Raw genomic sequence first — 14,181 nt, 5'->3', positions numbered from 1 at the left:
TCTAATTGCTAGAAATCAAGACATTTTGCAACTTATAATTCAAGCAAAGATTTACAAAATTATGTCTCCCAGTATCAAGAAAATGTTTATAATGCATAGTGCAAGTTCTCAATCGTTTAATCTGGAAGATCTCTTGTTTACTGATACCTCAAAGTTTCGCAGAGACTCCTACTGGAGTATGGTTCCCCAAGTACTGGCTGCCCTTCAGCATCTCCAAGGGCCATACTTACCATGTGCAAGCATGGAGAGTGAGCATCAGCAGGCTATTAAACCATGTAGAGCATCACAGTTGAGCGTGGCCTTGTCAACCCACATTTACATTTTAGCTGGTGCAAATAGCAATCAGGCATATTTGTCTAGAGAAACAATGAGCCAGCAGATTTTATTTGGCCAAAGAAACACAATACTTCAGAATGTTAAATTCTATTGGAAATATAGAAAAGGTTGCACTTGTCCAGCTGATTTTCAGTTTACGGTTTGCGCTAATATTTGCTATTTTCAGAAAGGGAGCCGTTGGATTAATGGACCACTGTTTGCATTACACGCAATGACTCTTCTATACCGTGTGCTTTACTACATAATATGCAGAAGGTCCATTTCTTAAGGGTTGCCTTGTATCAGGTGAAGATGAAGTGTCTCGCCTAATTTAGGTAGATAAAAGCAATACCAGAGATCAAAAAAATTCCACATGGCAAAAAATACTGGAAGGTACAAAGAGCAATTCAATCTTCGGATTTGTGACACTAATAAGGCGCAAGCTTAATGTCACCCCAAGTTTCCCTTTGATCAGCCATGATCTCATTGAATGGCGGAGCAGGCTCGAGGGGCCGAATGGCCTACTCCTGCTCCTATCTTCTATGTTTCTACGTTTCCACAATCCCCGCTCAACTAGGAAATTGGATTGCGGCCCTGTTACTACCAGGCATCCAATATTCTTTACATCACGAAGGTACAGGGTATTAAACAGCAACCATTCCTTCAACATGCCCCCAATTTGCAACAATTGAAGTGGCTACTTTGTGGGAAAATATTTTTTAAATCTCTGTAGCACAGAACTCAAATGACAATCTAAGGAAAGGGCTCAACACCGACCATATAAAAAAGGAAACATTTTCAATATTCTGCAAATAATTAAGGACAAGTGCTGACATGACAAATTACTCACCACTCCAAACCTTTTGAAGTAATCCCTGAGCTCTGTCTCACTGCAGTTGTGAGGAATTCCACCAACAAATACCTTCTTTGATTTATTGCTGCTCTGGTTTTGTGAACCTTTCTGCAAAGTCAAAAAAAGGTATTTACAAAATGGCAACAATATAACTGCTCAGATATGATTCAAAAATGGTTGTGGCTTAAATACATATATAAAACATCCAGCAAATGTGATGGCTCACTAGTAATTTGAAAATATCAGTTCTTTGGCCATTACTGTCAGTTCTATAGCCGATATTTCATCCTGACACCATGAATTTGAAGCTGGAAAGCTAATTAGACAAAAAAATTAAAGTAAAACTTTCCAATGCAACTTTGTTGAGAACAAGACTTCAAATGTTTTTCCTTTACCTCAAAACTACTACACTATGTCTTCCCAAACCTAGTCCCAGGCCTCTGTCAGTGTTTCCCTGAAGCAATCTGGCAGTAAATGCGGATGCTCTCCCGAGTTATCTCTCATTCCCTGCAAGTTAAAGAGCACTTATCGCCCATTTGACACAATGGCTGAAGCCGGGGAACTTAGCGGCACACAGTAATGTCTCCACTCTGTGGTATGGTGCACTGGGACTCCAACATGCTGCGCCAGTAAAAATGTTTTAAAACCTAGTTTACACATGAACAAACACAAAGGGATACCTTCTCTTTTCTTCCCCCTCCCCCAAAGATGATTAGGGATTATGAACAATGGAGACATAATTTACTGAACACTGTCCTCCAATACAGAAACTGAACATTTAAGAAACCTGTGAGCTAACAGTAGGTCAGAATGTTTTCAGTACAAGAGGAGCAGGCAGCTTCAGTGTTGTCCACAACATAAACTCCATTGCATAGTGTTTCCTGCCCAATACTTACTGCCCATCCACCACCTTCTTTTGGTTTTGGTTTTTCTTGCTGCATGGAACGAGGTGTACATGGCTTTGGATCAATCTACAAAAAAAACATGTTTTAAATCAAAATACAAATGAAAAAATGTATAGAAAGGCCACTTATTTCTAGTAAGTAACGAGAAAGACCAGGACAGACTTATCAATGGTATCTTGAAATCATTAAAAAATAACCATTTCTAGGAAGATTAGCCTGCATAACCGCAACTTAAGGTTATTTGAATAGCTCTTACCTATATCTCAATCCATAAACAATTCAACTACTTCATGCTATACTTTATCTAATAAGCACGTCAGTGCTCAGGACATAGCATTACATTTGATGTTGATGCAATGTAAGTTGTTTCATATGATCCTTTTTCGGGAGTGCAAATTGGTTGCTGCATCCACTTCTAAAATTATATATATATATTTTTTTTTTTTTTTTTTTTTTTTTAAGATCACCCCATAAAGAGAACCATTCCATCGTTTTACAAAAAGGGAGAATTTTAAACTTTCCTGATGAATTTTGTTACAAATACACTTGCGCTGCAATTTTACTCCACTACTATCCAATATACTTCATTCCAATTTTAGAATATTCAAAACCAGGAAATGTCTGCCCTGTGCTTTCAACTGTTAAATTGGGAGAATGGTATATCTTAATGGCATTTTACAGCTAGTGAGGCTACACATTTGATCTTCTGTGCATCACAATTGTGTTTTAAGCTTGCACATCATGAAACTTCATAACAGTACCCAACAAACTACTCGTCTAAAATTTTCCTATAAAAATTGCTGTGAATAGCCCTAGTCAATGTTTCCCCATATTTATTGTGCGCGTGCGGTCCCTTTAACAGGCTGCGCGGCTCATTCAAGAAATGTCCCATTTGAAAAGCCAGTCCCGGGCTACACGGGACCTCCAGACAGCTGCACGGTCGCGCAGTTTAGAGAGAACTTTGGCCCTAGTACATCAAAATGATTGCCTAATTAGCCAGTAGTCACCGCAGATTGGTCCCCATGGCTCTCCCAAAGCACACTAGACTCAAGTAGCCCAACAGACATGTCATTTCGAAACTTCAAGTCACACGGCTGGATCTCATCAATCGAAATGATCTGTATGATGAGCTTGATGTAGCAAGATTATCTATTTCAAGGCAGAATGGATATAATATAGCAGGGGAGAACAATATGACAGCAAAACTGCCAAGCTGCTAACTTGCAAATTATATGAATAACTGTCAGGAATATGATTAATAAATAGCTCAAGTAAAGGAAACAAGGCAAACACCTACAAGAAAATCAACGGTTTAATATTTTTTGGGTGGATGTTTCAAGTGTTGGGAAACCTGTTCACATTTTTAAAGAAGGTTTTTAAATCCTATTTATAACCATGAGAAATGTCATGTTCAACTAGAACAAAATAGTTTTAAAATTAACTCACTGTTCTTCCATCAAGATTATGAGGTCTGCTGGCTAGTACTGTACCCACGCAGTTTGGATCCTTGAACTTCACAAACCCAAAACCTCGAGACTGATTTGTCATCTTATCCTTCATTATTACACAATCAACCACCTCTCCATATTGGGAAAAGTAATCACGGAGAGTCTCTGTTAAAAAAATATAAAGAGTCATAAATCCAGTTTTTCTTCATTTTCAACAACTATCACAGCCAAGAAAGTCTTTCCTAATCTACAAGTTGGTGTACAAAACTATTATAGGCAGATACCAAGTTAAAGCAATTGGGTAGCTGTGTTCAAGTTGCTCACTTCACATCCTAAGTTCTGAGATCCAAGCACAGGTCTGCAAATTGAAGCTTCTGAATAGGCAATGCAGCGCTGTCACTCAAACCTTTCAGTGCAGCAGCAGCCCAGACATTGAGGGGAGAGAGATCCATACAGAAAAATAACTAAATTGGAAAATTTTCACCTATCCAATGTTGGGATATGGCATTATTTTCACTTGATATAGCATGGAACCTTCAATAATAGGAGAGTGACTAAGCCCTCCCCGCTAGACTGCAAAGGAATCAGATGCATTGTTTCAAGACCATTTTTTTTTCTCCGCTCTCACCAAGGTTAAAGGTCATCTTTTAACTTTGGTTGCTGTGACTCCAACAAATGACTGATACACATAAATGGTGCAATGTCTCCCTATATACCAGGCACTGCACTCAAAAGAAATTGCATGAAGCACCTGGAGACATTTGACTTAATGGCATTTTTTCTTTTTTGAAGGTTGGAAGAGCAGTACGTGCAATGTGGTTCCAGAGGCTTTGTCCCTCTAAACAAGGTATTCAATCATTAACAAAACATTAACAAATCCACTTTGCATAATTGGCACGAGTAGTAAAAGAGCACACAACTTACCCTGTGTAGTGTTCCAGTCAAGACCACCCACAAACAGCTTCCTGAAATATCAAGGCAAATACCAGCATTAGCATTTTCCTGAAACATCTCTGTTCAATATTAATACAGATTATATGCAATAGGGTTTCAGAACAGGATCAAAACTGTACAGAAATGATATTAAAATTGGTGCCAAGATAGTATAAGATCAATGAACACTCAATTTTTATATTAATTGTTCCCATTTTCATTTTTTGCAACCCCAACACGCTGGCATAGAAATTACAACACTGAAATAGGCTGCTGAGCCCAACCATTCTGTGATGGTTACCCACCACACGTGAGGTTTAATCCCATGTGCCCAACAGTCTCAATCTACAGAGTGCAATGTTCAGTCCACACTAGTCTGCAGATTAGAAGTTTAATTAAATTTCCATTATGAAATTTTCTGAAAAATATCAAATTAAGCTATAATTTTATTAAGGATAACAAGCAACTAAAAAAAATATTCAATCACAACCCTAGATGTTCCACACAAACAGTAAACACTTAATGTCTTAGCCATTAGTTATTTTAGTTTTGTGTTCTAAAATTACCCGTTATACAAGCACCCTAGGAACACACTGTTGTAGACATGGGAACCAATCCAGTTATTAAAATAGCAGCATGCAATTTAATTCTAAGATATCAAAAAAATGCCTGCTCCCAACCTACTGGTAATGGCCAGTTTTAAAGTATAATAATATGATAAATGGCAACACAAAAACAGATCATTTAATCCATTTTGGCAGGCTTGGTTGTCTGGGCTATTTCCTTTCTTCAAATAGTGTCACGGGATCTTTTATGTCCCCGAGCAGGCAGGTGTTGAGGCCTTGGTTTAGCATCTCATCTGCAACACAGCACCTCCAACATAGAAACATAGAAGATAGGAGCAGGAGTAGGCCATTCGGCCCTTCGAGCCTGCTCCGCCATTCAACGAGATCATGGCTGATCATCCAAACCCTAGCACCCAGTCCCTACACCGACAGCCATCCCACCCAAGCCCTATCCCCGTAACCCCACGTATTTAATCCCCCCTAACACTAAGGGTCAATTTTTATCATGGTCAATCAACCTAACCCGCACATCTTTGGACTGTGGGAGGAAACCGGAGCACCCGGAGAAAACCCACGTAAACACGGGGAGAATGTGCAAACTCCACACAATACAGCACTTCCTGAGTAATGCACAAAATGCCAGTCAAGTCTACATGTATCCTACCCTGCACGATCACCCATGTCCTTGGTGAGCCACAGGTGTTGGGGAAGCCAATTTAAAATTCTCATCCAGGAGTTTAAATCCATTGATGGCCTCGGCACTCCCCATCTCTAATCTCCACCAGCCCCCAAACTTTCATTTCCTCCAAGTCTAGCCTCTTATGTATCACTCACTCCACCATTGGTAGCCATGCATTCAGCCACCTAGGCCCCACGCTCTGGGATTTCCTCCACAATTGCATCTTTTCAAACCTATACTATGTTTAGAGTGTACATTTTTAATATAATTTTCCTCCCCTCTCACAGGTGCCAAATGTTATTGGGATAAGCTCTTAGGTGGCAGAAGTCACTAGTACTTCACCCAGCTTCCAGAGTGGAGAGAGTTTAGGTCATGAATATCACAGCAGCCTGGCCCAATCTTATTCACACCAGACACATGCACTTTTTGGTACTTATATTTTGCTGTACTGGGGTAATAGTCAACACAGATTGGCCAGCCAAAGTAAACTTTCCAGATTGTTACATTACTGCTGCACTAAATAACATGAATGACAAGATTAAAGCAGGGCCCAAAGTTTGCTACTATACAGCAACTTATTTTTTTACAAAATAATCTGAAAACCCCGGTTCTGCTTGACGCAGCAGTTGTCAGGAAGCCTCAGTCGTTAGCCAAGTAAAATGGTTGTGGTTTCAAGCCCCACTACACAGCTGAGCAAATCACTGAATCAGACATTGCAGTAGTGAGGAATGCTAGATTATCAGAAGTGCTACCTCTTGAATAAGAAATTAATCTGGGGCATTTCCAGCTTGGGTGATAAAGATCCTATAGCAGTATTTGAAGAGTAGGGAGTTCCCCAGTATCTGAGGCAACGTTTGTTCACTGTTTGGGGGACCTTGCTGTGCACAAATTGGCTGCTGTATCTACTTAAATAATGTAACTACACTTCAAAAGTAAACAATTGTCTGTAAAGCACATGCTACGGATATAATGATGGGGCACTATAAAAATGCAACTTTTCTTTCTATTGTTCGTGAACACAGAGCAGGTTGTATATTTAAAACAAAACACTCCAAACCCATCATTCTATAATGAAATCATGGGGGATTTCTCATCTTTTGGTCAGTATCTTGAAAATTATCACCAACACACCAGTCTAGGAAATATTAATAGATGCTGTCTGGGTTGGAGATCTCGTTCTTTAATTTGAATTATTTGTAGTGTTCACAAAAACACCGTTGTAGAAAAAATGCGACAGTAAGTGGCAAACCATACAAAAAATAGAAGACCAAAGAGTGAAAGAGACTTAGAGTCAAATACTATATACATGTCTGAGCGCCGTACAGAAAGGCAGACAAAGAATGGTACTGGAGTAGGTAGACGAGCTTTATCTGTGTGTGCATGAACACAAGAGATTAACTAGTTACAACAAACTTCTCTTTTGCAGAATAATTCTGACCCATTTTCTTGCCCAATGAATAGAACTGCACTTGCCCTACTCTAGTTTACCCAAAGGTAAATATGATTTTCTTTCAACACCAAGTAAATGTCCTTGGATATTCAGACAAACCACGTTATTTAATTGATTTGTTGCCATGGTGCATATTTCAATTCTAGAGCACTATTTCAGCTATCTACCTTTGAGAGTTCAGAACCCCAAAGCAACAGGTGTCTGTTTTTGCACTAGCACTGAAGACAAGCAATGTTTTTGATAAGGATTTTTTTTTTCACAATTCAAAATTTTTTTTTAATAAGAGCATAAGAAATAGGAGCAGGAGATGGTCATTTGGCCCCTCGAGCCTTCTCCACCATTCAATAAGATCATGGCTGATCTTCTACCTCAACTCTACTTTCCCACACTATCCCCATATCCCTTAATATCCAAAAATCTATCGATCTGTGTCTTGAATATACTCAACGACTGAGTCTCCACAGCCCTCTGGGGTAGAGAATTCCAAAGATTCACCACCCTCTGAGTGAAGACATTTCTCCTCATCTCAGTCCTAAATGGTCTGTCCCGTTATTCTGAGACTGTGACCCCTGGTTCTAGACTCCCCGGCCAGGGGAAACATCATCCCTGCATCGACCCTGTCAAGCCCTGTAAGAATGTTGTATGTTTCAATTAGATATATTTAAAGAGATAGGTTTAAAGAGAACCAGCATTTATAATAACATGTCCACAGGATGTCCCAAAGCACTTTATGTAGTCACTGGTATGTGAGTAACCACTGCAGCCAGAGTATGCACAGCAGGATCCCATAATGGCAAATGACAGGATTGAATTTTTTTGTGGTGGTGTTGGTGGTTAAGACAACATGCTTATCTTTTTGAAACTGTCAAAATGAACAAAATCAGTTTAATCAGCTCTCCACGGAAGCTGCCTGACCTGCTGAGTGTTTCCTGCATTTTCTGATATTTCAAAATCAGTTTAATGTCTGATCTAAAAGGCAGAACATGCAATATAGCACCCCACCCACCAAGCGTACAATGAACTAACACCCTAGATTACACGTGCAAGTCCTGAAGTGGGATTTGACCTCAACCTTCAGACACAAGAAGCAAGATGGCAACCAAGTCAATTTTGTCATGACACTTACAGGAGCGCATATACATTCACACTAATACTACGTCCCAGGTGTACTACTTCAGAAGCAAGGTGTTTTTTGGGTTGGCTCACTAATCTCCCAGTGCCTGGTGTCATACCATATTTCCTCTCTTACCAGTCTGTCCCTCCGTCTCAGAGTAATGCTGTGCTGTTGGAAAGACTATGGCAAGGCTCCAGGAAGGAAGTCCCCAATTACATTTTCCTAGCCTTTTGGAGGAGGCCGTCAGACACAATCCATGTGGTTGGATGCACATGGCTTTACCAATTTGCAGCGAGCAGTAAAAGTTGCATCAGGCTGTGTATTGCATGGGAGTCCAGCTAAGCAAGCATGGGCGTGGGCCTGAAGGAGATTTACTATAAACTATCCTGGGATACTGTCAATTTGAGACTTTGCATACACAATATATTTGGTTACGTAGTGTTCCCTTTGTCGTCAAATACAAACTCGCTGCACAGCCAAATATAAAGGCATTGCTGTAATTAATCTACTGGGTAGAACACAAGTCTTCTCAAAATCAAAGTGATAGAATATGCACACCATCAGCTCCAGGGTTAGACTATAAATTAGAGAACATGTCTATTAAACAGGAGCAATACAGAGTTTACGCAACTAACTATTGCTCCTCAAATTTAGAACAGACGCAAATCTGTTAATTTTCAAATATTAAACTTGAAGTAGTGATCCTTAACAATAGATTTACATTAAGTGCCCCGTCTCTCCCCTACAAAGTCTCTAACCTTTATCTCGATAGCCTAAAAAATGAACTTCAAGTGAGCGCTCACAAGATACATCTCCGGTACTCATCGAGTTTAACCATAAACAAAAGGTGGTGAAAATGTAAACGCTGCCAAACATAGAGAACACAAAGACACAGAAAATATTTGCATTTCAAGGAAATATTGCCTGGAGTGTTGGAAACAAATTCCTCAGTCACCTACTGCAAAATTCATCTCACTGAACTGGCCATTCAGGGCAGCACGGTGGCATAGTGGTTAGCACTGTTGCCTCACAGCGCCAGGGACCAGGGTTCGAATCCGCCCTCGGGTGACTGTGTGGAGTTTGCACATTCTCCCCGTGTTTGCGTGGGTTTTCTCCGGGTGCTCCGGTTTCCTCCCACAGTCCAAAGATGCGTGGGTTAGGTTGATTGGCCATGATAAAAATTGACCCTTAGTGTTAGGGGGATTAAATACGTGGGGTTACGGGGATAGGGTGGGATATGTGTCGGTGCAGGCTCGATGGGCCAAAATGGCCTCTATCTGTACTGTGATTCATCTGAATAAAGGAAGCAGAGACGAGGTTATATCAACGCCTTCCTGGCTCAGACAATTGCCTTACCATGCTGCTTTCAGAACAAAGCCAATTTAGATTGTCGCTTCAAACTAGCATGGATAACCCCCTCAGACCAATAACAGGCTACCATGGGCCATAAGTAATCACCCCAAATAAAACAGAAGACTGACACCCGCGCCCATGGATAGGAGGAAGAATAGACTCGCAGAAAATCCAATTTTAACCGATTTTTAAAAAATAAATCATTCATCACGGGTACTAACAAAAGCCTATTAAAGGCAACATAAAGCTTGTTGGCGGAGATAACCAAGTTATAGAGGACTGAACACTTTGTACCCACCACCGCGGTTATTGTACTTCCACTGGTCTGTAAGCCACCCTCCCGAGTAAAACAGCAAAGAGCAATGTTCTCTCAGTTGTTTGAGAGTCTATAGCTGTAAAAAACCGCCCCACAGTATCAGTGGGTAGTGTCGACAGCACTGGGAGTCGTAACCGACATTGCAGAACTGGTTTTGCAATGGAAGCGCAATTGCTGCAACTTTGATAGCTACTAGGATGGTGAGGTTTGTGCCGTGGCAGAAAATATATTTTCACAGGCTATCAACTTTTTTTTGGCTCTTCACGAATATTGTTTTGTCGAATGCTTCCTTTAAGCCAGGTGAACTGTTGAATCAAAATAATCTCGTAACTTGACAAAGAATTGAGTTACACCATGCTCTTAAATATGAAGAATCTTTAGGACATTTAACATGTTCACCATGACTCTAGGAAACAAGAAAATCTTTAAAACAATTTTACAAATCTTAGTGCCAAATGAGATAAATATATGCTCTTAAAAACATGTATTCATCTGCTCAAAGTACAAAAGGTTGTTTGGCAAACCAGAAAATATGGTATTGGTATGAATTGCTCACCTCAACAATAAAAAAACTAGTACTTTGGTGTATCTGTGTGCTTTGCACCAAAGATGTGGAACTCCAGGCCACACTTCCCCACCAAAGTTGAGAGATGAGCATTTCTTACTTGGCAGGACACATGGTTCCCAACAAAGCAATTTCTACATATTGCCTGAATCATGCAACTTTCTCCCACTGACCCATGCAGGGCCAACAAAACCAACTTCCTCGCAAGTTAGAATTTAGAAACTAAATACTGGCACAAAGTTGGGGGTAGGACATCTCTGCATACCATCTCAAATCACGCTATTTTACCTTGCGTGGACAAAATATTGAGGAGCTGCTTAGAAAGTACCATTCGCATTCACAGGTGGCCTCTCCAGAGCGTAGAATAATTCTGGAGGTCATACCAATTACTCATCCCTGCAACACCAAGCATAAATACACTATACCAGAATGATAGGCCTGTTACAAAATGGCCTTCGCTGTAAATGAGCAAACATGCATATTTTAATTTTAAGTTTACATTTAGGCAGGTGGGGGGGGGGGGGGGGGGAAGAGAAGAAATAAATGTAAAATTTGGGGGTTGGGGGCGCTATATATATTTAAGGTTTTCTGAATATGAAGTTGGGTAAAGAGACATTACCAAAACCCTAAAAAGGAACCAGTTTAGCACCGACGCACTTTTAACTAGGGGGATTGATCCAGTATTATCACACGTTCGGTATAATTGGGTCATACGTTTTAAATCTTTTATGGTTTTAAAAAAAGGCTCCAGCCGCCTTTTAAAAAAAAATGAAAAATAAAATTAACCCATGTGCGTTGCAGAGCACGTGGTGAGTGAGGGTTTAAATATTTCCTGGTCCCGGAAATAAAACTTTTTAAATATTGGCTATCTGTTTGATGGTGGTGGGAGAGAGAAAAAGGCAAAATTAAATTGGTACCAAATTAAAGCCGTTGCTGATCAAAATAACCAACTTGTTGCCGGGGGTTTTTTTTTTGGGGGGGGGGGGGGCGGGCAGGGCAAACATGCGGCCTTCTGCCCCTGGCCATGCTGCCCCTCCCAAAGATGGGGCGTTTAAAACATGGGTTTAAAACTTACCGCCAACGCTGGCTAGGCTTCGGCGCCCGAGACACAGATATAAAAGATAAAGACTTGCAGTAGGCAAGGGCCCCGAGGAAATGGAGCCCTAGATCAAGAGGGCCGGCTCACCCACAAACTCGAGGCCCGGCGTTGTGAGGAAGAAATAAATTAAAAAACGGACTAGATCAATATAAAGTGGCGAGTCGATGCCGCACCATCGCCTCCCGGCCGGTCGGACATTGACCTCTAACAGCCGCCATTACCCCTCTCCCTCTCTCCGGGAACGCCATTCGGGTTTAATTTAATCCCACCCTCCTCCTCCTCCTCCTCCGCCGGTCAGTAACGAGGAGGGGGGGAAAAGGAGGAAGGGAAAAAAAAACCCACAACTCGGTCCCAACCCAGCTAGGCCGCACTCGCTAACGGCCACCCAGCCCACACATTTCAACAACAAAAAAACTTTGGCCGTCTCCAAACTCAAGGGAAGGCTTCGGGGCCTAGTCACTCTTACCCGATCTCGTCGCCGCCCTGGTTGTTCATGGCGGCCGGCGATGAGGAGGAGGATGATGAAGCGGGGCACGACGGCGGGGTCGTTGGTTTTTTTTCCCCCCCTCCTCTCTCTCTCTCGCTCTGGCCTTCGGCTTGACTTTTATTTATTTTTTCTTCCCCCTTTCCTTTTCCCCCCCCTCCTCCCTGGGGTGGCGGTGTGCGTTTGGAGGTCGCTCGCTCGTTCGTCGGCTCGATGGATTGGCGGCTTCTGCCTCGCTGCTCGGCGCCTGCGCTTCTCAGAATCGCGCTCACACACAGCGCGACTGAGGAGAGGAGAGGGAGGGGGGGAAAAATCCCAGCCGACGCAAACTGCGCAACAACCGCAGCGCTACGGGGCTTCCCGCACTCACGTCAGCCCGTCTCCCCAGGCAACCCTCCATCCGGGGCCCGCGCCATGGCAGGACCACCCCTCAACCCTCCCGTCCCACCCCCTTTTTTGCCGCGGTGCAAACCGGGAGTTGTAGTTCACAAGCGCACACAACAACAACATTAATATTATTGCAATATTCTGATGAAGGGTCCCAAACCTGAAACGTTAACTCTGTTTCTCTCTCCACGGATGCTGCCGGGCCTGCTGAGTATTTCCAGCATTTTCTGTTGTTATAACAACATTAATATTGTTGATTTGTCTGTAAAATTTACCGCTACATTTATACTGTTAATCCTAAAGCTGTTTTTAAGGCTTTGTTTTATTGCGGCTAATGAATGTAATGGATTTATTATGTAATTGATGAGTTGTAACAAGTACTACTGTAGGTATTCGGGTTCACATGTAACCCCACCTGACGTAGGGTCACCCAGACTCGAGTCGTCGTTGGCTGGTTCTCTCTACACAGATGCAGCCGGACCTGCTGTGATTTCCAGCAAAAAAAATGTTTTTTTGTCTGTTTTTGGTTTTTCATACAGACCCCAGCATCTGCAACATTTGACCCCTTGTGACCCCACCTCATTGTTCTTTGATGTAATGTTTTCCTGACTGACCTGTTTGGACACCATTCACACCTTTGATTGCTGTGATTATCTCTCTGCCGAGGTGTGATAAATGGCAGTTAGAAAGATTACCTGTAATCATCTGGCATTATTCTCTGACTATATAAGCTGTGTCTTTATGCATCTCTCCACTTCACCTGACGAAGGAGCAGCGCTCCGAAAGCTTGTGATTTCAAATAAAACTGTTGGACTATAACCTGGTGTTGTGTGACTTCTTACATTTGTCCACCCCAGTCCAACACCGGCATCTCCACACCAAGGACAGAGAGATCAGAGCGGGAGTGAAGCGGTGAATTAAAGTGACAGGTGACCGGAAGCTCAGGGTCACTCTTACAGACTGAACGGAGGTGTTCCACAAAGCGGTCACCCAATCTGCGTTTGGTCTCCCCAATGTAGAGGAGATAGCATCATGAGCAGCGAATACAGTATATTAAATTGCAAGAAGTACTTTTAAATTACTGTTGCACCTGGCAAGGGTGTTTGGGACCCTGGACAGTGGGAAGGGAGGAGGTAAAAGGGCAGGTGTTGCATCTCCTGCGCTTGCATGGGAAGGTGCCAGGAGAAGGGCTGTTGGGGGTGATTGAGGAGTGGACCAGGGTGTCACGGAGGGAGCGGTCCCTTCGGAATGCTGAAAGGGGAGGTGAGGGGAAGATGTGTTTGGTGGTGGGATCACGTTGGAGGTGGCGGAAATGGCGGAGAATGATCCGTTGAATGTGGAGGCTGGTGGGGTGAAAGGTGAGGACAAGGGGAACCCTATCGTGGTTCTGGGAGGGAGGGGAAAATTAATATTGTTGATTTGTCTGTAAAATTTACCACTGTATTTATACTGTTACTGCAGGAAGTGTGTCCAGCTGCAGCTACTGGCAGACCGCGTTGCGGCGCTGGAGCAGTGATTGGATACATACTGGACCATTCGCGATGCTGAGGACGTCGTGAATAGCACGTGTAATCAGTTGGTCACACCACAGGTAAAGGTGGCACAGGCAGAAAGGGAACGGGTGACCAACAGGCAGAGTACTAGGCGCAGGCAGGTAGTGTAGGGGTCCCCTGTGGCCATCCCCCTCTCAAACAGATATACCGCTTTGGATACT

The 14,181-nt window shown here is 42.5% G+C and overlaps 1 protein-coding gene across 6 annotated transcripts in view; it reads right to left on the bottom strand.

The window, feature by feature from the left end:
* dazap1 (DAZ associated protein 1) overlaps positions 1-12,453 on the bottom strand; it is a 30,283-nt gene extending 17,830 nt beyond the window's left edge. For 2 of the 6 annotated variants that reach the window (XM_086004531.1, XM_086004530.1), the window contains exons 1-5: positions 12,063-12,452; positions 4,446-4,486; positions 3,520-3,686; positions 2,065-2,139; positions 1,166-1,276 (exon numbers count right to left, since the gene is read on the bottom strand). In XM_086004531.1, coding sequence (XP_085860657.1) covers positions 1,166-1,276; positions 2,065-2,139; positions 3,520-3,686; positions 4,446-4,486; positions 12,063-12,091 — 423 coding nt within the window. In that variant the 5' untranslated portion in view covers positions 12,092-12,452. Of the gene's footprint in view, positions 1-1,165; positions 1,278-2,064; positions 2,140-3,519; positions 3,687-4,445; positions 4,487-12,062 lie in introns of those variants that run through there. The other 4 variants (XM_086004529.1, XM_086004532.1, XM_086004533.1 and 1 more) reach the window with 4 other exon arrangements.
* Positions 12,454-14,181: the final 1,728 nt, after the last annotated feature.

This window comes from Somniosus microcephalus, chromosome 13, assembly GCF_052327205.1.
Source record: "Somniosus microcephalus isolate GS21.2 chromosome 13, FLI_Smic_1.0, whole genome shotgun sequence".
Classification (NCBI taxonomy): Eukaryota; Metazoa; Chordata; class Chondrichthyes; order Squaliformes; family Somniosidae; genus Somniosus; species Somniosus microcephalus.
Note: the sequence above shows the minus strand (reverse complement) of the source record. Positions and strands in the feature narration are given on the sequence as shown.